Raw genomic sequence first — 24,102 nt, 5'->3', positions numbered from 1 at the left:
TGAAAACTGCTCTTTGTAGGGACTCTGCCGCTCAGGGCCCAAGGCCTGTTTCGGAGCTCAGGTAGGAGTCACACAGGTGGGGACAGCTACAGGATTTACTATAGGCCAGTCCCGTAAACGGATTTATATTGCCAACTCTATGGACCAATTACTTTGATTATGTTCACATTCAGATGAAGAAACTGAGGCCCGAGGGGGTGACACAATGCCGGATGTGACACGGGAGTGGGGGGCTGGGGCCAGAGCCCTGGCAGTCTGCTTGGGAGCCCGAGCTCCCTGGTGCGGCCCCTCATCCGGGGCCCCTCTGCCCCGCGGGCCAAGTACGGCCCAGTCCCACGGCTCGCCACGGCTTAATTATCAACAGCGTCCCCTTCTGCCCTCCAACGTCCTGGCCTGGAGAGTGAGTCCCGTGCTCACGGGACCCATGATGAGCCTAATGCGAATCAAGAGCTGAAAATGCTTCCATTCTCTGCCTTCTAAAATCTCTCCCAGTCTCTTCACTGAAGTGAAGAAAAAGTACTTTGTGCCTCTTTTCCACACTCCCATCCCGCCACCTGAATACAGCAACAAACTCTGCGAGTGTGACCGTCGCTGACGTGGACACCTGGACGGGGGCTTCCTGCCCGTGTGGCATCGGCCTCTCTGCTCACGTCCGGGGCTGTCGGGGGGGTTGGGGGGGGGTGGCCGCTGGTGGGGGGTGTGCGGCGAGGCCGTCTGCGAGCACCAGCACGGGCACGTGGCGTCTGCAGCCCCTCGTGCCCCTGCTCTCCCCTGAGTACAGACGGTCACATTTAAAGACCCTTTTGCAAACCCCGAAGCGAAATGCCCCATTTCCAGTGCTGCAGAGACAAGCAGAGGCGCTTCGCCAGCGTGCCCACGAACGAGGCTTTCCCGCGCAGACGGGATTCCAGAAGATCCTGACTCCTCTGGGGAACTCCCTGCGGCATCACCGCAGATCAGGCCCCCGCAGCATCTCTCAGCCCTCGTCCTGCCGACTCCCGACAGTGGTGTCCACGGCCGCGGCGTGATTCCGTCCCTGTGTCCTTGCCCGCCTCCCCGAGGGCTCGGTCTCGTCCTGCACACCACGTCTGGCCAGTCCGTGTGCGGGTTCATTCTTCCCGGATCATTCCAGAGCCAGTCGTCTCACCCACACGAGCTCTGCATCGACACAGAGATGACACTTGGTGCGGGCGGGTACGTGGCAGCTAGTTTGTCCCCAGTCTCGGTGTAGGTGCCACTGCTTCCCAGAAGGAAATGTGTGCTCAGTTGGCCCTGGGCCTCCTGATCCACATCAACAGTGACGGTGTCGCTCGTGATGGAGCTCAGTCTTCAGCACCAGGGAAGAAAAAACAATGGGCTCTCTTTTTGTCCTCTTTAAGAGATCTTTATCAAGGGAGCTCAGTGAATAGGCTGTAGCCTAGTTATGCCAAATTCATTCTCACATGGCTCATGAAGCCTGAAAAGGGTAACAGGTTTGCTGCATTTGCATATTTCAATGGTAAGTTGAATTAAATGCACCAGCTGCAAGCATCATCTTTTTTTCCTCCTAAAACGATGAGCCAGAGTGACTCCACAGTTAGCTTTTCCCCTAGCACAGCAGAACACAGCTCTGTGCGTCCTGTCGGGAGGCGACAATAAGCCGCCGCCCTACCCTCGGTCCCCGGTGACCAGCTCCGGCCCATGCGGCGCAGACGGGGCCGCCGGGGGAACGCAGGTTCTCTGCACTGCTGGGCTCTGCTGTCCGCTTCTGCCCTCACGGCGAGCTCACCGAACACCCCTGTCCGCAGCCAAGACGACGCCTGGGGAGTCAACACGTGCTGACGCGGGGCCTGAGAGACGAGCGGGGGGGCTGGGCAGCCATTTTCCCGGAAACGAAGTGCGTTTCTTCAGAGCTCGGTCTCTGGAAGGTCTCTGCAGGGGTCACTGTGGCCAACTGGCCTCCCGCAAAGTCGTCTGAAGCTCTGAGGTCACCGAGGAGAAACCCGAGAAATGGGGGCACGTGGCAGAGACCCTCACTTTCTTCCTCAGCGGTCAGAAGGACACCCGGAGAGGAGGGGGCGGCTGGAAAGTGACGGCACGGAGGCCACGGGAAGGCGGCCCCCACCCCCGTCTAGCTCGCCACAGTTCCCGTGGGGGGGGCAGCGGAAGGCACCCCTTCCCGTGGAAGCCCCGGCAGGTCGCGCTCAGCAAGCCGCAGCTGAGCCGCCCCTGCCAGCTCGGGGGCGGGGTGCTGGGGGTCTGGGGGTGCGGTGGAGAAGCGCCAGACCACTCCCCAAGGCAAAGAGGGCACAGGCGACTGGGAGAGATGTTTAGGCCCACGGAGCTCCGGTGTGTTTAGGGAGACACTCTAGCAGAGCGTTCACCCTCTCCGTCTGTGTACGTGACCTGGTTTCTGTGACTCAGTTTCCTCATCTGTAAAATGGAGCGAATCGGAGCATTTGCCTCAGGGGCTTGCTGCAGCTTTGAACAACTGTGTCTGTGCGGGCCATCCGGAGGGTACTGCTGTTCTCCCGGAGAGGACAGGCAGATGTTTAAATGGACAAGAACAAGGAGAGCATTTGCTACTTTCAGCCTTTCTTTGCCGGCTGACTGCTGCCGTTTTAAACTCCGTAGCCAGTGTCACCCCCCAGACATTGCAGGCAGAGCGGAAGAGCGTTTGCCCACCAGGTAGGAGAAGCCAACCGGGAATGTGCGAGAAGGCGGGAGGCTAAGAAGAGAAGGTCCCGGCTTCCCTTCCCGAGCTGAGCATGTGGCGTGGCCGCCCCACACCCCGCTGAGGCCGCCTGCCCCGTGCTTTCTGGGCCTTTCCGCAGCACCGTGCTGGTGCCCCCGAGAGCAGCCGCCGTCCCAGCGAGGGAGGGGCGGCCCTGGAGGGGAGACCGCCGGCACCTCCTGGGTGACGGGACCCACCAGAGAGACTCCCCCGGAGAACCGTGACCGGCCTGGAACTAGTCTCAGCCCTAGGTTCAGGAACCTCACCCCTTCACAGGAGAGCTGGACCGTAATTACACAGGAGGGAGCTTCTAGGCGGGCTCCCCGGTGTGACAGAGCGACGCAGGACGAAGGACTGTTGGCTGCCACACGTCCCACCAGGAAACCTGAAAGCTGCCCGAAGTCCCCTGCCCTCGGCTGCAGGCAGCCTCAGACACCACACTCAGACCCCAGCAGGGCCCGCGGGCCCCCCCCCCGGGCTCCCGGCTCCAACGGCAGACCATCCTCCACTGTCAGGGCAGGGATTTCTAGAGGCTTTTAAAAAAATTCCTTCAGAGAACGTTTGCCTCTAAAGGGAAAGATGCTTCCGTACCCAGCCCGCCACCCCACGCTTGCCCGCACCGCCGAGGGCCACCTGCTCTCCGGCCCGGCCCGGCCCGGACAGCAGGGAAGGAGGCCCGCCTCGGCCCCGCGCCCCGCGCGCACAGAGCTACCTGGTCTGTTCATGAAGTCGCAGTGGCCCAAGCCCGCGATGTCTATTCTCTTCAGGAAGAGCACCATGCTGGTGAGGTTGGCTTCCTGCATTTCCACTGGCTTCAGTGGCCGCATGTCTTTGGAAGCAAATTCCTCAGAGTACAGGCAGAAGAGTTTTCCTAGAAGAAACCAAGGAGAGTGGTTTTAATGTCTCTAGGTTGCCTTCGTTCAGGAATTTACAGCAGCCCTCGTGATCGTGGTGCTACCTGAAGACGACGAACCGAGAATCTGCTTGCGGATCTCCGCTTGGCTTTGGCTGATGGGCTGCGTGATGAGGGAGTCTGCTCTTATTCTAGGGTTGTACACCTTTAAACGGAGAGACGGCAGCTTTAGCATCAGATCGCTCAAGATTTCGCAGGCTCGCTGTACCGGAGGGGAGCGTGTGGTTCGCAGCACTTGGTGAAATGCTCTGCTACGGACTCATTCTCTCTGGACCATCTTTATTATGGTTTCACTTGCCTTGAGATGGAAACTGCTAGCGCCTTAACGAATGGATTTCAAGTTGTCTGCTTTCATTGTAGGTTCCATAAATATGGGACCTCTGCACCATCTCCTGAAATGCTAGCGGCGTCACTTCTCAAAGCACGACCCTGTGATGTCAGCAGATCGGCATACGCCACACGGAGGAAAGCATTATCATCGGCCGGTGAGTCTCTTCAAGGTTCTATTCAAATTGTGATCTCAGCGGTCTGACCTTGATAATAATATGCTGAGCTTTTCCGGTCATATCAGCTCAGACAAAAACTGCATATGGCACCAACAGTGATTTTTTTTTTCTTACGGGGGCTGGAGGGGGGCAAGTAATAGCCCTGGGTTCTCTGAATGGTGGACTAATTCAGTAAGAGCCCAAACTGGTTCCAAGGGAACCTTCAGAATGGTTGGAATTGCTCTGTCGCAGTAAGATACTCAGAAGACCCGGTTTCCTCGAGGGATAAAAGCATACGTAATCTCTAATAAGGTGAAACGGATCAATACTTGGGTAGGTTCCTTCAGTTCTTAAATGCTAGGATTTCTTAAGTTCCAGTGTCTTTGAGAGTTTGAGATATCCTACTTCCCTTTTTCCTAATTTTCTTCTTTAAAGGTAGTTATAAAAAATATTTTTAAAACTTTAGGATAGAATTTTATCATATCAACATTAAAGCTAAAACTTGGTAAGATTAAAGTCCGTGTACTTGAAACTAATTTCTGGTAAATCACCTCAGGGAAGAGGCTAATCATTTTGATAACGGGGCTACCAAAAATACTCAGTGGATGGACATAGGGAAAGGTTGGTTTAGGAGTCCAGTAATTTGCCTTGCTAGCACCAGAGCTTAAGAAAAACCACTGACCAGGAGAGCCACCATCTTTATAGCTGTGTCTTTTCTAAAGACGTCTTCCTGTGACACGTCCATCAACTCAGTTTGGGGATTACCTACGTGCTAATGAAAGGCAGCAACGGGTAAACGAGACTCGCAATACTTTCCCTTTCCGCACAGGAGCCAGAGACTCCCCAGATCCCATGCTTCATCCTCACTTCCCCAGTGGACATACTGGCAGGAACCCAAGGACAATGATCAGCAGATGGTTGACCGACTCGACAATAATTACCTTTCTCCTTTCCACACCCACATCAATAACAAATTTGACTGTGTTGCTCCAGATCAAAGACTCCCCAGAGCTAGCAGTTAACACCACTTTTCTCTGATAAACTTGGCATCTTTTTTCTGTTTCATCATTTGGCTTGAACAATGCACATTTCTCTTTTGGATACAAAGGAATAACCACCAGCTCTCCAAGATCTGGGTTTAAGTTCGATCCTTCTTGACAGATGATTTCATAGGCCTTCTCAATATCCTAAAGTAAAAAATAACATCAGCCATGAGAATAAACATGTCACAAACAACTTTATTACTTAAAAAAATGTCTAATTAAATAAAACTATAGGTAAAAGCCGCATAATGTATACAAGGAAAGAAATACCTGTGTCGTCTACGTGAATCATTACGTGAAGATGTAACTGGACAAGAACATTTCTTTGGGGAAGTTAAATATAATTTATTAACAATTTCATGGCTTTTTAAGTCCAAAATGGTTTTCCTCTTGTGAAATGTACTACCTGTGCCTTCATGCATTTATCCTATGTTTCTAGCTTGATGCATTTTCTCAAATCCATTACCAATGACGGGAAAACCAAAGTTATTTTCACATCAGTGATGATGCATCACTGTGAACTAATGGTGACAGAGTAGAGAATTATAAAACAATCTCTGGACTTCCAATAAAAACATATACACATACACATTCTGTAATCAGGGTCTCTGGGTCACTCTGAAAGCTGTCTTGACCCATTAGTACTTTAAGACAGCACACGTGCAATGAAGTAGGCAGGAAATATTCACTGCTAATTCACACACCTTGGCATGATTCAGGTATTTAGAAATATCCTTTTAAATTGTTTCACCGCCAAATGTATTAAAAAAAAAGTAAATTATTTCCCTTAAAACTATACATAAGTAAGTAACTAGTGCAAAATGCTCAAAAGGCAAGGCATTTTAGATAGTATTTTTCTATTTCTCAAATACAACTAGTTTTTTAAGACCTCATATAAAAAAGATGTCACTTAATTTAATTCTTACACATTTTTCATTTATGTTTCTAAAATTTCTACTTTCTTAAGGGCCCAACAAACTACCAAATGGAAGAAGCCTCATTTCATTCATTAGATTTCACTAAAATTTAAAAAAAAAAAAAAAAAAAAAAAAAAGATGACTTTCCGTGACCGTTCAAGTTTTAAGACCTATTCCGTTTTCCAGTGTGCTAGCTCACTCACTCTCCTTCCTTCATTCATTTGCAGAAGAGGGTTAACAGAAGGGTTTTGTAGACAGATCTGCCTGGAAAAATGGCATCATGGGTGAGCTGTCTGAAAGTTATTCCTGAGCCGCAGGGAGGCCCCAGGAAGCGGGGCAGAGGCCTCCACGTGAGCAGGTGTCCAGTTACATTCTTCTGTGTACGCGTCCCACAGAGGTGGCTTCCTGGCGGCAGAGGTCTACCAAGCAGAGTGTAACCGTGGATCATAATGAATGAAAACTTGCCGAATGGGACAATCGGAACAAACTTATAATTCTGATCACGCCATCATCGTATGTGAGAACAGCCTGTTAGAAATTACAGGGACAGCAGGAACGTGGGCTGTGCGTCCCTGCCGCTGGCCGCAGTTCGGCCCCCCAGGACATCCCCTGTTCCTCCCAGCAGGCTGCCCACAGGTGCTACTGGACTTGGAGATGGACACAGATTCCAGCAGCCTGCTTGTGAGCAATTATTTTTCAAAATAAACCTTCAAACTGGACCCAAACGTTTCTCTTATTCTCTTAGAATACTGTTAAAAGGTAATTTGGGCCGCTCATTTTTTATTTGCTTCTAGTTACTAAACCTTCTTGGTTGTAGGTGGGTTCTTAGGTTGAGTTTTGTTCCGAATGGAGAAAGAAAAAGGCATAAAAGAAATCTTCAAAAGCAAAAAAACGGAGCAAATAGAAACCGACGCTGTATGTGGTTCAGACTCCTCAGGCTCAGCTGACAGGGCTTTGAGGCCATAACCTTCAGAATTTGAAAAAAAAAAAAAAAAAAAAGCTCAACATACATATCTGGTGCTTCCAACCTCTTACTCATTTCCTTCTTACCCAACGGGTACAGTGCACTGACCTATGGGGGGGCCTTCCTAGGATCCCCTGCAAAGCCATGGAAAGCACAAGACACACTGAAGGGAGATCCCTGGGCTCCAAACGAAAGGCCCGAAACCGCACGGAGCACTTCCCAGAAACCCTTCAACCTGACGGTGCCTTTCTGGAATGGTTTAGAGGGCACAGGAATCGGCTGATGGGACCATAAATCTCAACTTCACTCTCTACTTAACGTATTTCACTTTTCCAGGTTAGAAGACAGTTAGGTGATGAGGAAATGAGAAACACTGAGGGCTCAAAGCCTCGATCACGTGTGAAGACGTGGGGCAGCACGGGGCCGTGGGAACTAATCCACAGCTGGTGAGGGTCAGGCCAGCGCTTACAGCACGTGGGGCACCGAGTGCTCACCAACCCAAAATGCTGCAGAGTATTTCTACAATTATAAATGTAGCTTTTTTTTTTTAAAGATTTTATTTATTTATTTGACAGAGAGGGACACAGCGAGAGAGGGAACACAAGCAGGGGGAGTGGGAGAGGGAGAAGCAGGCTTCCTGCCGAGCAGGGAGCCCGATGTGGGGCTCGATCCCAGGACCCTGGGATCATGACCTGAGCCGAAGGCAGCCGCTTAACCGACTGAGCCACCCAGGCGCCCCATAAATGTAGCTCCTAACATAGAAAATGACCAGCAGTACGTTTCTGTTCATGTACTTAACTGCTTGCGTTCCTAGGACATTTAACTGCCATGGCAGATTTGAAAGTTTTATATAGAAATTAAGAAAGCTTCAAATAGTACGGGAGGAAAATGATCAATAGCTGTTAACATGGATTTCAGAGCAAGGCAAATTTTTCAAAGAGACAAATTGTAAGACCACAGGAAAGGAGTTTTTTTTTTTTTTTTTTTTGAGAGAGAGAGAGTGCACAAGCCAGGGTGGGGCATGGAGGGGAGAGGGAGAACTTTAAGCAGACTCCACACTCCCCACAGAGCCCAACATCCCAAGACCCAAAGATCATGACCTGAGCCGAAATCAGGAGCTGGATGCTTAACAGACTGAGCTACCCAGACGGCCCAGGAGAGGAATATCTTAATGGTAATGCTGACAGAAGTGGTGAAGAAGAAAAGAGGAATGTCCGTCAGGAGATGAACTGTGTCCAGTTTGTTGGGGCGAGGCGGGGAGAAGCAGACACCAGCTGTGGAGTTCGGAGCCGAACTGGGAGGGAAAACTGGTCCGGCAGAGGTATGCTGAAGCACGACGCTGCCAACCAGGTCTCTGCCTGAGCCTGTGGACCCCGGGAGGCCTCCTGCAGAGACCCCAGGACCCGGGTCAGACCTGCAGCCCCTGCCCAACATCGCAAGACTATGGTTTCTTCACAGGAAATGTCTTTCTGGTCCAACTTCATGAAAGATTATATGCCTCTGTAAGCCCTGGGGTTAGACTCCCAGCCTGGGTAAAAATGCATCTCCTAAAGTCTGACATTTCAAAAGTCACCATGTCATTAATTACAGCTTATATTAAACTTATAAGAATCAACTACCTTTCTTAAGACCATCCACTATCCCCAATTCTGTTACGAACTTTATTTTTCAAAAACCCATTTTGGGGGGCACGTGGGTAGCTCAGTCAGTTAAGCGCCAACTCTTGATTTTGGTTCAGGTCATGGGATGGAGCCCTGTGTCAGGCTCTGCGTTCAGCATGTCTCTCTCCCTCTGCTCCCCCCTCCCCCAATCTCTCTAAAATAAAATCTTAAAAAAAATCCATTTGGGAATTTTTGCTTACTCTGACTTGAAGAAGGACTACCCATTCTACCAGTCTTAATTATACTCCCCCTGCCTCCAGAAACTTAGGTCTTCTTTTTCACCTAGCGACTGACATTGACACTGGCTAATTCTGCCATTCTTCCCTTTCTAAGTCTTCTACGGGCTACACTGAGAACCTTTAATCATCTTCATAAATCCTTCTCTTGGCTGCTTAATCATTTTATTACTCTCCTCAGGACTTTCTTGACTATCTTGAATCATGCAGGATTAGGAAATGATAATAGAATAAATCACTGTAATAGGTAAAAGAACAAATTATATAATCTATACATGAAAAATTGATAAACATGCTGTAGTTATCATATATCTGAGATTTTAAATTACTTTCTTTATGGAAGCAGGTAAAATCTGTCTAAAGTTCCTGAAGCTAGGAGGGTCAGTCATCCTTTATGCTCTGAATGTAAAACAGAATAAATACTTCTGTAAGTTATTTCTGAAAGCATGTGAAACTTAAGATTCTGATGGAGAGCTCAGAAACTTGTCTTTGTTCAGCTGGTGGCTGAGCCAATCAATTTCCTTTTTGGTCTCTGCTTAGTCACTGGAATCACTACATATTTGGGTCATGGTCCAAAAACTAGTACTTTTACTGAGTAAGATGATGGGTAGGAAAACAAAGACCAGGAAATTAGTCTCTAAGAAGAAAGGTATAATTCTTTTTTTTTTTTTTTTAAGATTTTATTTATTTATTTGACAGAGAGAGAATGAGAGAGAAAGCACATGAGAGGGGGAGGGTCAGAGGGAGAAGCAGACTCCCTGCCGAGCAGGGAGCCCGATGCGGGACTTGATCCAGGGACTCCAGGATCATGACCTGAGCCGAAGGCAGTCGCTTAACCAACTGAGCCACCCAGGCGCCCAAGAAAGGTATAATTCTTGAGATTCTGGAAGCTTCTAGATTCGGCCAACAGAGTACTAGAAGGGAAGGAGGCCACTGTACAGCTGCAATTAAAAACAAAAACAAAATCCAAAGCAACCCCAAATGGCATCTTGAGGATGTAAAAGCAGTAACAGATGCTCAGTTACACATTTCGAATTGTTCTTTTGAAAGCACATCTAGAATCCAAGTCAGATTTTTCTCATTCATCTTTTAAGAAGAGGAGCCCAGTGTAGGAAGAAAGCCTTCCGGGAACGCTATAAATTTTATCTTTCTGTCTCACACCCCACTGACTATTGTAGGAACATCTGTGGGAACTTTTTTTGTTCCTTTGCCCTACGTCAAGTGCTTAGGGGACAGTCCTCCTCTACGGCAAACACTCCTGGTCACACGGGAGACCACCGAGAGGGTGACAGGGGTCAGCGTGCATCTTCTCTCCAAGACCATCCAAGCATGCAGGCGCAGCAGGGGCTGGGCATCTCGGGCAGCCTGAGACCCGGCCCAAGAGCTCTGGAGACCCCCACTGTGGAGTCCCGAGCACCTCCCCTGTCCCCTGCTCTCACAGCTCGTGATTTCACAAGCCCTCCCGTGTCCTCCGCTCAGAACCCGTCTTATTTACCCTGCCGGCATGGCTTCTCGAGTACTTTAAAGAAAAAAAAAAAAGGTGTGTTGGAACCAAATATTTAAACAGTGAGTCAGTAAACGGACACCTGGATGTTAATTATTAAAAGCTTCCCAACGAGGTTAAAAGGTTCCCCCTAAGGAACCCGAGGCCTCTGTGAGGTCAGAATATGACTTACGTGTTCACAGGCCAGAAAGACTACAATGTCCCCCTTCTCACCGGACTGGTGAATTTCAAAGATAAGGCGTAAAATAGACTCAAAAGACTCCTTCTGAGCCCCGCTCAGGTACACAACCTCCACAGGGTGCTGCTTTTTCACTTCTATGAGAGGCACGTTTCCGTAGTAAGAGCTGAGTTTGCTAATCAGGTGTGGCGAGGAGTTAATTATGAGCTTCAGTTCCGGGCGTGCCAGTAACACATCCTTCAGAAGTCCGAGTAACACGTCGGTGGCGATGCTTCTTTCATGGACGTCGTCCAAGATGATGACCCCGTAGCTGCCCAAAAAAGGGCTGGACATCATCTCTCTCTGCAACATGTCATCCGTACAATACCTACGAAGAAGCAGTAGGAAAGTCAGAGGCCCTCAGGAAAAGTCGGAGACTCCAACCACCACCACAAACGCCTCGGCTACACCCTCCCTCTAACTGAGGGGTTAGTGTGACATCATCACACGTTACTACCGACTCTGGTCTAAAAACAAATTATTTAAATCTGTGCTACTTCCTTCATGTTAGAAATTAAATCTATTCCCTTCTCAGCAAAAACTCATCTAAGCACCGATCTTACGGGGAGAAATGCTCTCTGCCAGGAGGATGCGGTGTGTTATGGAAATACACCAAGGCCTCATTAAAAAGAGGAAGGTGGTGACTTATTTAAAACGCCTCTAGACTCAGCAAGGCCTGGGCCTTCCAGATGATCAGGTAACGCTAAGGGAATACTAAGGCTCAATCCTAAAACTATATAAACCTTCAATTTTCTCCATAACACAGAGATCTACTTCCTACCTTTGTGTTACAAAGACCGTGTGTACAGTGCTTTAAAAAGTGCTGCTCCTGATAACTATTAAAAAAAAAAAAAATAGAGGGCGCCTGGGTGGCTCAGATGGTTAAGCATCTGCCTTCGGCTCAGGTTATGATCTCAGGGTCCTGGGATCGAGTCCCGCATCAGGGTCCCTGCTCCTTGGGAGCCTGCTTCTCCCTCTGCCTCTCTCTCTCTCTGTCTCTCATGAATAAATAAATAAAATCTTTAAAAAAAAAAAAATAGATTGTTAAGGTTTCAGGAAATGTAGTTTATATTTCAAATTCCTAAAACAGACTTTCTGAAAGCTAGAAATAAAATATAGGATAGTTTTATTAATATTTTCCAAAATTAAATGTATTGAATTTGACCTTGAATGAAAATATGAGTAATTCTTTTAAAATCTATGTTCTAGGGGGTCCATATTTGAAATTTATGTGTCACTTCTACAAGTCTGGATACCTGGTTCAGAAAGACTATTTTTTAGGTATATAATATTTAGGGACCCACTGTTTCAAAAAAGGTCACGAAAAAGCTTACAGAAGAATTAAGATGTTATATACAACATCCAAAAAAATGGTACTAGGCATAAAGATATTTACTAAGGGTCTATTACATGCCTGATAAATTAGATACTAAGGGGTTACAAAAAAAATGAAAAAGACAATAGCAAGTATAGAACTCTGCCTTCCATAATCAACAGGTCACTTTAAAGCCTCTCATTTAAATAGCTATTCAATCTGAGCTTTTTAAAAATTATGGTTAGCACAGTTCTCTAAGAAAATGAATCTGGTTCCGCTTTACCTAGATAATGAAAATTTAGCCAACATGTACAAGGTGCTCACACTTGTCAGCCCCACGGATTAGCTCGTTTTGCCCTCACAACAACCCTGTGAGCAGGCAGAGTAAGCACCCCATCTTACGGACAAGGAAGCCTGAGCCCGGAGCGGTCAGGTGGCCTGTGAGGGGCTCAGGGGAGCAAGTGGTGGGGACAGTCCTCTTACAGCCATGCTGCCTCCTCTTCAGAGCACAGAATACCAGGAGAGAGATGGGGGAGCCACTCTCTTTTATCATACGGCTTTTCACTAGTTTGAGCCTCTTTGCTGCGACTCAAACTCTGTTAGCATCACCCAGAGTACCTGCTGACTCTGCACTGGCTGGGGGCCGTCAGCCTGGAGAAGAACGAACAGTCTCCCAGCCACGAGAATGATGGCAAAGTGCAGATACAAAAGACAGTGTGAGGGCCAGGCCCCCCCGCCAAGGCAGCAGGAAGCAGAACCTGTTGGGGCCACGGCAGGCCACCGAGTCCCACCGCCTCCAGACGTGTACCTGCGCCTCAGCAGCCCCACAGCTGAAAGCTGTTGTCCTTACTAAGGGAATGCTACATGCAGATAAGAACTAAAAAGAGGTCAACATAAATTGTAGCCCTTCCTTTGGCTGTCACGATTGAATGCTTGGTGGGGGGGGGAGGGGTTTCCAGAAAATAATCACATGGAAGCCAAGTCGCAGCCGAGAGATGTGTCTTCGATCTACTCTGACAACATTATTAGATTTCTCCACAATTATTTCTCTCTGTGGCTTTCTAAAAAAACAAATATATACTTGGTCCATATTAACAATACTGTAATATTTCATTTAAAAAGTGACTACATCCAAGAGTTCCTGCCAAAAGGTTTTCAAAGTCCAGATGGCATTAAAGATATAAAAATACCTATATTAACTTTAGACTATAGTCAGAGTTGTCCTTTAATTAATACCATGACCATCTGAAAGGCCACTTCAAAATGTAAAAGATAAAGAATGAATCTGTCAAGCCTGGGGATCCTTCACTCCTTCTGGGTCAGGATGTCCTGCCCTCTCCAACTCCAGCAGGGAGGTTTTAACCTAGTTAATCTGTATCATTCACAGATCATTTGCATAATAGAGAGTTTATGCATATATACTAATCTGATGACTCGGGGACACCGTGGCTATAAAAGCAGAAGGTGACAGATCTTCAAGAAGTTCAAGTCCTATCGCTGTTGATGGAAAGATTCCCTATGGTTTAACACTAGCCCGAAGACCTGTATCTTCCATTTTTGAAGATAAACATTTGAAGGAAAGCAGCTTAGTACAAACCAAATGAGTCACATGGCCTTTCTGAATGGGAAAAGTCTCCAGACTTTACCACTAGAGGCTCTAGGCTCTCTAGCTAGCTAGGAGAGGGCACTACTCCTTCTTTCCACTAGCAGATTTGTTGAATATTCTCTATGAAACAAGCATGTCAGATGCTGGGGATATGAGGAAGCAAGAGCCAGCATCGCTGTACTACACCGTACCACACCACACCACACCACGTCACACCGTACCACACCAAACTGTACTACACACCACACCGTACCACACCACACCGTACCGCACCACACCGTACCACACCACACCGTACCACACCACAGCGTACCACACACATACCACACCACACCATACCATACCACACCGTACCACACAACACCACACCATACCACACCACACCATACCACACCACAACACACCATACCACACCACACCACACCGTACCACACACACACCATACGACACCACACCGTACCACACCACACCACAGCGTACCACACTACACCACACCATACCACACAACACACCACACCGTACCACACCATACCACACAACACCACACACCAAATCACACATCGTACCACACACCATACCACACACCACACCGTACCACACACCACACCGTACCACACCATACCGTACAACACCGTACTGCACCGTACCACCCCATACCACACCACACCACACCGTACCACACCACACCACACTGTACCATACCACACCACACCGTACCACACCACACCGTGCCACACCACACACCATACCACACAACACCGTACCACACCACACCGTACCACACACACACCGAACCACACCACACTGTACCACACAACACACCACACTGAACCACACCACACCGTACCACACACCATACCATACCACACAACACCACACCACACTGTACCACACCACACCGTACCACACCACACACCGTACACCACACCACACTGTACTACACAACACTACACCATACCACACTGTACCACACCACACTGTACCACACCACACCTTACAACACTGTACCGCACCACACACCATACCACACCACACTGTACTACACAACACTACACTGTACCACACCGTACCACACCACACTGTACCATACCACACCGTACCTTACAACACCGTACCGCACCACACCACACCGTACCACACCACACCACACCACACCATACCACACCGTACCACACCGTACCGTACCACACCACACCGTACTGTACCACACCACACCACACCACATACCATACACCACATACCATACCATACAACACCACACCACACAGTTCCACACCACACAGTACCACACCACATCATACCATACGCCACCACACCACACCGTACCACACCACACCATACCATACATACCATCCCTGTTACACTAAAGCAGAGCCTCCCCAGTGGTGTGTCACATAAAGGAGCTACAGATGTGCGAATGCACTGTTCCTAAGACACTTGTCTCCTCAGCCCTTGGAGTGGTCAGGCAGCGCCTGGGGCCCTGAAGCCCTTGGGGTGGCCAAGCAGCTTTGACCATCTCCGTGAGGTGCTGTTAGGTATGTTCACTTTCTAGGTGGGCCATGATATAAAACTTCTGGAGAAACACTGGCCCAGAGCACTGCTTTTTTTCAATTATATTTTTTCTTTTCTCTTTTCCTCTGTGTGTTAAGCTCTTAGAACCCTCTGTGCAAAGGAAATCTCACAGTGAAGCTAAAAACAGAGATAAAAAGATGCCTTTCTCCCTCAGCTTGTGGTAGCTACTGAGAAGGATCCTTGGAACCTATAAAACTCTGAAAAGTAGAGTTAGACAAACACTGATCAAACCTGCCATGATGGAGGCTGGTACCAAGTTTTATAGAGGTCCGGCCGAGTATTTTCTAAGGTACAGTACAGGAGGGTGAAGGGAAGCCTTCCTGGAGTAGGTGACCCTTGCATGGAGTCTTGCATGCCTAGAAGGAATTAGCCAACCCCAGAAGAGCCATCGGCATTCCAAGCAGAGGGCACAGGGGCACAAGAGGACCACACGTATGTGTCAGCTTGCCTGTTGCACAGATAACTTGTATGGACCCATCATGAGGAGCTTGAGAAGCCCAAGCTTGAGGGCCTTTGGGTCCAACCTAACAAGTCGTACCTTTTCCCTGAGGATTATGGGGAGATACAGAAGAAGTTTAGACAAGAAATCCCTGATGATGTCCGTGTAGGAAAACCGCCAGTGCACGTCTGGCTGGAGACGGAGCGGCCCGTTACTAGGACACAGTATAGATGTCTAAAATGTAGAACACAGGAACACGCTCCTCTAGGATGGTAGAACACAAGCCGAGCGTCATCAGGCACAGCAGGCCCAAGCTCCCCACACCCACCTCAGGATGGTTTCGCTGGTGCAGCAGTTTTCAAAGGGGATCACGTAGCCAACTTCATGGCCAATGTTCACATCCATCTCGTCTGCCACGCGGAGGGCGAGCTGCACCGCCGTGGGCTTGTGCACCTGTGTGCACACCACGCCCCCGTGCTGGTAGTGGATGGAGAGGCAGTACTCGGCGCACCACTGAGGAACCTTTCACGGGGAAAATGAGACAGGATCAGCTTCCTCTGGGAGAACCACCAAAAGACCAGGGTTCATCTTATAAAGAATTGTTTCTTCCACCAGTGGATCACCAGTGGGCTACACTACATCTCACTCAGTGAAAATCTGAACCATCTGTGCTTATGCACAGAATCATTCCTATTAAAAAGTTTAAGGGTTAGCAGGGACTGGGAAAGTTTGACTTCCTCCAGATGAAAAAAAAATGCAGATAAAAATAAAAGCAAAATAAAAAAAAAGATTTTTAACCTCAGCTGGGTTTCTGAAAAGACTCATGTCTTTACAGACTGTTATTTTCTTCCTGGTTACAAGAGAGCTCCATCAAAAATATGGCTTCTGGTTACACTGTATGTTAACTAGGTTGAATTTAAGTAAAATCTAAAAAAAATATGGCTTCTGGTATCAACTACTATGTTTTAAGCAATGTAAATATTAAATAGCATTTTGATGAAAAATAGTGACTCCAAATTAAAGCATGCACATTTAAACCTAAATGATCATAACAAAATAACCAGCTAAGCCTACTCAACATTTCCCTGGTAAGAGAAGCTAAAAGGAAATCTCACAGCGTTTAACATCTAAATACGATGTAAAATAAGCCCACTGAGCTAGTCAACCAATCCATCCAGATTTGGAAAGAGTCAATTCCAAGGCTGCTGTTGAGTCATTTATATTAAAAATCCTTTTACTGAAAATGTATTATAGAGCAATTGGCTTTCTCAAGTTCATTTGTGCAATAATGAGTAGAGTAGAAAGTACCTGTTTCATCTGTATGCTGTAACCTTAGCACCGTCAGTAAGCCATGCTTTGTTACATGTGTCTTTAAAATAAATCATTCCAAGAGGGTTTTTAAATAGATCTAAGGTACTTAAAGGTTTTAACATGTTTAATTATTTTGAGATGTGCTATTTAGTAGAGCCATCATAGAACTCCTAGATTATAATCCTCACTATAATTTGAAAAATAAACACAACCAGAAATCATAAGTAACTCCAAAATGAACTGCTATAGAATGCTAATCCCTGATGATTAATAGTGCAAATGTAGTTCCTTCATTTTAAGATAGGTGTCAGCCTTGTCAACAGGTTGAAAACTAATCAGTAATTAATTTATTCAGCACCCACTTTGTTCTGTGAAAGATGAAGGTTTAAGGTACTGCACCCAGAGAATGTGGCATCAGGGCACAGCAGGGAACGACCAGGTACTCCAGGGACCACAGTCCAGACTTCCAGGCCTGGCTTGCTACTAGTTTATTATTTGGTTTGTTTGTTTAGTAATCTCTTCACCCAAGGTGGGGCCTGAACTCACGACCCTGAGATCAAGAGTTGTATACTCTTCTGACTGAGTCAGCCAGGCGCCCCAACTAGTTTGTTATTTGTAAATCACAATTTCTCTAAGCTTCAGTTTCTTCTCCATAAAATGGGTTGAAGGGATGAGTTACCTTCGAGTCTAAGCTCCTGGGACATTTGCTCCACAAGGCTTACTTAGATCCCATAGGGCACTACCCAACGACCATACACTGATGACCCTTCCTGCCGCTGCTGGTCTGTTCCTGGGGTCCACCCGGCCCGCCACACTATGAGCTCTGGGAGACCAGAGATCTGTCTATCTTGGTCACCAAATAATCTCAAGTAATTTTACTCAATAAATATTTGATGAATGAACAAATTCCTTATACTTTCCAAAAATATTTTAAAAGCCTATGATTCTGTATGCTCTACCTTGAATTGCTTCACCGTCACCAGATCACCCCACTGGGAATTGACTTAAATTTTTCTTTTTTCCACACAAATTTTCTGTCCCCTCATTCCCTAGCAAGTAATTTTTTAATTCTTGCCAAACCCTTGCTTTTTAACCTGATTCCCTTCATATCACGGTCCACTCTCTAGGTGTCTAGCTGAGACTTTAAGTATCATTCTTGTGAAAACCGTATTAAAACCATTTGTTTGAGGGGCGCCTGGGTGGCTCAGTTGGTTACGTGTCTGCCTTCGGCTCAGGTCATGATCCCGGAGTCAGGTTCTCTGCTCATCGGGGAGTCTGCTTCTCCCTCTGCCCCTCAGCCTGCTCATGCTCTCTCTCTCTCAAATAAATAAAATAAAATAAAACCATTTGTTTGAATTTTTGTCTCCCCACTAGACTGGAGAGTCCTTAAGCTGGATGTGTGTGGTTCATATTTTCCCCAATCCTTAACAGAGGGCCTGACACACATAATAGGGATAATAAATATTTGGATGGATGGAAGGTTAAGGATATCGTAATAATAATCAGAGGAAGAAAAGGAAAAGGCTTGGACTCAGAACTGAGAAGTAATAAAACCAAGGGACATTTAACTACAAAGAAAGCATGAGTAGTACAAGCTGAGTAACTATGCATAAGAAGAAACAAATATTCTAAGATTTCTAACTAAGAATAGTAGGGTTAGTATCACCAACCATCAAGAATAGAAAACTGGAAAGTAAAATAAAATAGAATGAATGAAGCTAAACAGCAGAGGGTGCGTTTGTGAGGCAGCGAGGAGCTAGGAGGGGAGGGAGACGACCTTTGACCTTCGCGAGTGAGGAAAGTGTTAGGTCGGGTTGTTAAGGGTGCACATCCAGGTGCAGCCAACCTGAGAGCAACTGACAGGCCAGGAGCGCCGAGGGGCCGGAGCTCAAGGTAGGCGTAGGGATCACAGGATTTCAGAGCTGGAGGAAATCTCTGGAAGGCACGTCGGCCACACTCTCATTTTACACACGAGCAAAGTCTTAGAAGGGTGCCTTGCCTGAGTCCTCCTGCCAGTGTGCAGCCCAGCCCGAACTGGTCTCAATCCTCCCACTTCTCGTCTAGCGTAATTTCCACCACACGCAGGTGCTTCCAAGCATCTTCATACAAAGGTGGCAATGGAAGCCGCGAGACTCTCAGCTGTCAACATGTTTAATTAATCACTCTTTCCAGGCTAACGACAGTGTCAACACACAACACTATGATGACCACCCGCACTGTTTTACACAGGGAGAACTGTTGCTGAAATTACGCCATCCAGTTTCGCTAGAACATCTGAATATATTCGACATGGTTATTATTCTACGATCCAGGATAGCTGGCTTTCAAAGTCTGGAATGCTACATGATTCAAACAATTACGGGCCACGTTCCCAAGCTACTGATTGGGATTTTGACTGCATTTCTTTTCTATCTACTCATATAAACGAATGCTGCAAGATTAGATTATTATAGGGCATTTATAATGGTATAAATGTCATATAGGTCTGGAAGTGCAATAAATATAACAATCCAACAGTCTTCATTGTCCTTTTTTGTCCCCCTCCACAACTGAGCGAATTATTTCACCTACAAGGCAAAAAAATTAATTGAGAAGTAGGAACAGCTCTTCTAAATTATATCCGTTAAAATAACCAGTGAAAGACTGGCCACATGCATACACTGTGCTTAATGTGGGGATGTTTGCTGACACAGCCGAATGACAAGTGGAGCGCAAGCCACGGCTCACTGCAGACAGCCCACTCGAGTGTCGCTCTGACTGCCCACGATGCACAGCCCCTGTGGGAACAGTTACACATGGACAGTAGCAGCGAGTGACGCTCACGCACGGGAAAGGAAATACGAACTCACCTGTCCTGCTCAGTACAATTCCTCTGGCTTTATGCACCTTTTGAATCACTAAGCCAGCCAAGGCCCATTGTCAAGTGTGATACCTTAGCTAACTCAAGTATCGGCTGAAAAAAGTATGATTCAGCAACTGCTAGAAATGTGGACATTTCATCATTTCCAGGGACACCAGAATTACAGCGTCACAGGGCACGCCTGCATTCTCTGTGCCAACAATAAACACTGTGGCCTTCTGTGGCCTGATTCTGACTCTCCTCTGGGAGTGGCTTTTTCTTTGTCCCAATATACCTTAGCCTCTCACCAATGAGTTATGCACCTGTTCGAGAGTTCATTCCACCCTCCATGGTTTCTCTGCGGAAGATGGTCCCCTGCCCCCTGGCATCCAGAACATATTATAAGTTGGTACCACAAGAACCTGGACAGCTTAACTACCTACACCTTTCTATAAATCATTTGGCTTTACTCTTTGTAGAGAGAAACACTGAGTACTAGGCCGCTTTGTGCCTTAAGTAACACTTCAGAACTTAGCAAAAGGGCACCTGGGTGGCTCAGTCGGTTAAGTGTCTGCTTTCAGCTCAGGTCATGATCCCAGGGTTCTGGGATCGAGCCCCACTTCGGGCTCCCTGCTCAGCGAGGAGCCTGCTTTTCCCTCTCCTTCTTCCCCCTGCTTGTGCTCTGTCAAATAAAATTAAAAGAAAAAAAAAGAACTTAGCAAAAGCCGTACAATCTGGTGAACAAAATAGGAAACCGCCTTTTTTTTTTTTTTGCATTTATTCTATGCAGAATTTACTCCCGGGCCCATAAGGTTTTGTTTCTTCAGTTTCTTCTGGGATAGCTTTTTCTTCTGTGCAACCTCCTCTTTTGGTTTAGGGAACAATCTGGTCTTCTTCAGTCAGGATGATCACTCCGTGTGGCAGGGCGAGCTCACGTAGGGGTGAATCCAACCACGAACCCTGTAAGTTCCAGGCCGCATCTTGGGGGCTTTGTTTGTCTGCACGTGCTCCATGACCAGAGAATCGACATCTAAACCCTTATGTTCAGAATGACTCTCTGCATTTGCAGCACTCTTCTTGGGCCCCCGACCCTGTGTGCAGCCCCCCGCTTGGCCCGGGCCCACGGACCAGCTCCACCAGCAGCGACGGAGGGGCACACACACAGCTTCTGCAAAGTGACATCCTTCACTACCTGGTGGCTTTTCAGATCTGCACACCCTTGATGGCCTGGGCACTTTCACGTGTGTTCTTCAAGTGAACACGCAGACTTGAACCTCTTGATTTGCATGATTTTGTAGGGTTTTCTGGGTCAAGCGAATAGCGAACCACTTTCAGAGGTCACCTCGGGCCACTGAGGGGGAGAACAGAAACTGCTCTTTTAACACACGACAAAAATAAACCTATTTACACACTTATCTGGGCGTCTGGGCAATAGACAACCCCCAAATTTGTATGTTTGGTCTAGAAACTCTGCCTACTAGAAATCACAACTGCAAATATTTTCATTCAGAACTCACCTCACAATTGTTTCAAACTCCCTCAACCCATTTTTTCTTCTTTTTTAAAAGATTTTATTTATTTATTTGACAGGGGGAGAGAGGCAGAGGGAGAAGGAGAAGCAGGCTTCCCGCCGAGCAGGGAGCCCAACACGGGGCTCGACCCCAGGACCCCGGGATCATGACCTGAGCCGAAGGCAGACGCTTCACTGACTGAGCCACCCAGGCATCCCTCCCTCAACCCATTTTTTAAATGCCATTTCCTGGACCATGTGATGTGCCAAGCGTGTTAAAGCCTGAAGCATGCCCCCGCTCTGTCCCAAAGCCCAGCTCAGCTGCCTCTGGGGTGTGCAAGGCAATCAGTGTTAGAGTGCACAGTAAGAATGTGCGTCCCCAGCTCCTGTCTCCCGCCTGAAAGCAGATCACCAGGACTCTGGCCCATCTGCAGCATGAGAGTAGGTAAGAGGAGTCCTCTGAGTAACCAGAATCTAATCTACATCAAGGCTTCATCAGCTTAAATTAGTGGCTGGAGTTCTACAAGTTGTACAAATTCAAAGTGAAGCGAAGATGCTCCATTCTCCAGGCAACAGGCCCGGAGGCCGGCGGCTGGGCTTGGGAGAGCTGGGGCCCGGGGCCCGCAGGTGGGCCCAATCCGGGACAGCAGCAGCGGCAGCGGCATCTGTGTGCGGGCCCACGGCTGCCACTGGGGCGAGAGGACAGCCACATCCGTGTAGAACTCCCTGTCCTTGCACCCACTGCCAGAGACGGTCTCAGCTCACTGATGGATACGTGCATAAATGAAGCGAGACAAAAGTCATCTATGAGACACAACGCTGCTCCTGTTAATACACCCTGGTCCCAAAGGCCCCCACGAGCCCCTGTTTCCCATCACTCCTCTGTCCGTGCCAGCCCGGTTCCTCTTCCGCTTTCTAGGACCACGGGGGCTGCAGCCAGGGCCAACGCTCTGATCCCTCCCTCTTATTCCAGCACCACAACCAGGGAATCCAAAAGTTGGAAGGAACCTTCAGCACCACTGATTCACCCAAAGGTATGAGTCCTTACAAAAACAGTCCTGCAAAGTGCCTGTGCCTGAGCATGCTCCTAAGGATACATTACTGAGGAGTGGGTCCCCTTCTGAATCATACGTCCCATGTCCCTGGATATCATAATTTGTACATATCTCGACATGGAGTGAACACAGGTAGAATCTACCAGCAGAAAATGGTCGGCATGTTTACTCAATTAATAGGGTGGAGATGTTCTATACCATATAGTTTCTTAATGTAGGTGAAGTCTCAGGCACATCGCACTTATCCACCTCACTAACCCATCCATTTCCTGGGAAATTTCAGGACAAAAGCTAGAGAAGGAGACGCAAGTAAAATAGATAGTTCTAAAAATATTTCATTCTCTTTCAGGCTTTTTTATAAAGCTGCCCCCAAAAAAGGCAATAGGAAAAGGCTCTATAAATATATGAAAGGTTGTCCTATTTTCCCTAGGGCAGTCACAAAACGCCAGCTGGACCAAAGAGAGATGAAATTTTTAGGATCCTGCAAAATATTTGTGGTCCTCTTTAGAAGGCTTGGGTCTAAAGACAAACTTTTGTTTGAAAGGCTTAAAACTCTGAAGAACAAAATAGTCTTGGAAGCTCTCTGTAAAAAATAATCAGGTTGTTTCCAGAATTGAGAAAACCACCAATGCTCCCAGTATTTAAATTAGTTTAGAATTGGCCCATTTTCCCATCATTTGAGTACTATTTTGATTTCTGCCACCCTGTCGATACACAGACTTCCCAATTAACAGAAAACAAGCATTATTTGTGAAAATGGTTGAGAAGTCAAAGATGACAGGAGAAACCACTGCTAGGTATTAACATATTACAAATGTATGATAATCCTTGTCCTTAAAGATCACAAATTCTAAAAGAAAACTCAAGGAGTATATATTTAATTTTTTTTTAGCCAAAAGTGTGGGCTAGCAATTCTGAAACTACATTATGAGCATGTTTCTAAGACTGAACAAGTAAAGCTATCGCGAATAATGAGTGGCAGGTTTCCCACAGTTAGAGAACGGAGTTACACATGGGAAATGGGCAAAAACAATGAACCTTGTGGTATGGACATGGAACCAGAGGCATCAGCATGAATTTGTGGTTTTTAAAATACACAAAGAGAGAAATAAAGATAAATATATAGAGAGAGACAAATACATGAGAAAGAGAAACAGAAAGAGCTAGAGACAGAGAAGCAGAGTTAGAGGTATCGAGAGGGGGTAGCCATACATCCCCCACACACATTTACTTCCTTGCTCTGTTAACGGACAGGGCCTGGAAGCAATGACAAGCCGATGGCAATGCCACTTAGTGTCCCCATCTTGGTTTCTAAGTACAATTCTCCACTAAAAGGAAGCAGGGCTCCTTGAGAAAAATGGCTATTTCTAAGACTGGAACAGACACTAGTGGAGCCTGAAATATCTTACTGGGAAAGAGCAAAGAAGTGCTCAAGAACCAGGGGGCATGTCATAAGGACACAGGAGTCATCCTGAAGGGGTTCCCACAGGCCATATCAGGGACAATTTGAGAAACAAAATAAATGGGCTGAGTAATGAATTATAATCCATAGAAGAATTATGAGCCCACATTGAAATAAATGAACAGATAAATAACAAAGAGGAAGTTTAGCTTTTCAGAAGAAGTCCAAATATTAAATGTAAAAGGAATGTCAGAATTAGAAAAATCACCAATTTGGTTACCACCAGTGTAATAATGTCAAAGAATGATCTAAGGATGCTAAATAAAACCAGTAGGCAAACGCATGACGAGAAGCGTACTTTATATAGTCTCTAAGTATCTCCCCATATCTTTTATTTTAC

At 47.0% G+C, this 24,102-nt stretch overlaps 1 protein-coding gene across 3 annotated transcripts in view; it reads right to left on the bottom strand.

Annotated features, from left to right (window-relative positions):
* DHX32 (DEAH-box helicase 32 (putative)) overlaps positions 1-24,102 on the bottom strand; it is a 51,822-nt gene that overhangs the window by 10,257 nt on the left and 17,463 nt on the right. For all 3 annotated transcript variants that reach the window (XM_036113633.2, XM_036113632.2, XM_078076982.1), the window contains 5 exons: positions 15,914-16,107; positions 10,609-10,981; positions 5,053-5,298; positions 3,672-3,771; positions 3,426-3,584 (listed from right to left, as the gene is read on the bottom strand). In XM_036113633.2, coding sequence (XP_035969526.1) covers positions 3,426-3,584; positions 3,672-3,771; positions 5,053-5,298; positions 10,609-10,981; positions 15,914-16,107 — 1,072 coding nt within the window. The remainder of the gene's footprint in view (positions 1-3,425; positions 3,585-3,671; positions 3,772-5,052; positions 5,299-10,608; positions 10,982-15,913; positions 16,108-24,102) is intronic.

Source organism: Halichoerus grypus, chromosome 7 (genome assembly GCF_964656455.1).
Source record: "Halichoerus grypus chromosome 7, mHalGry1.hap1.1, whole genome shotgun sequence".
Classification (NCBI taxonomy): Eukaryota; Metazoa; Chordata; class Mammalia; order Carnivora; family Phocidae; genus Halichoerus; species Halichoerus grypus.
The sequence above is the reverse complement of the archived record's forward strand: the minus strand, read 5'-3'. Positions and strand labels throughout refer to the sequence as shown.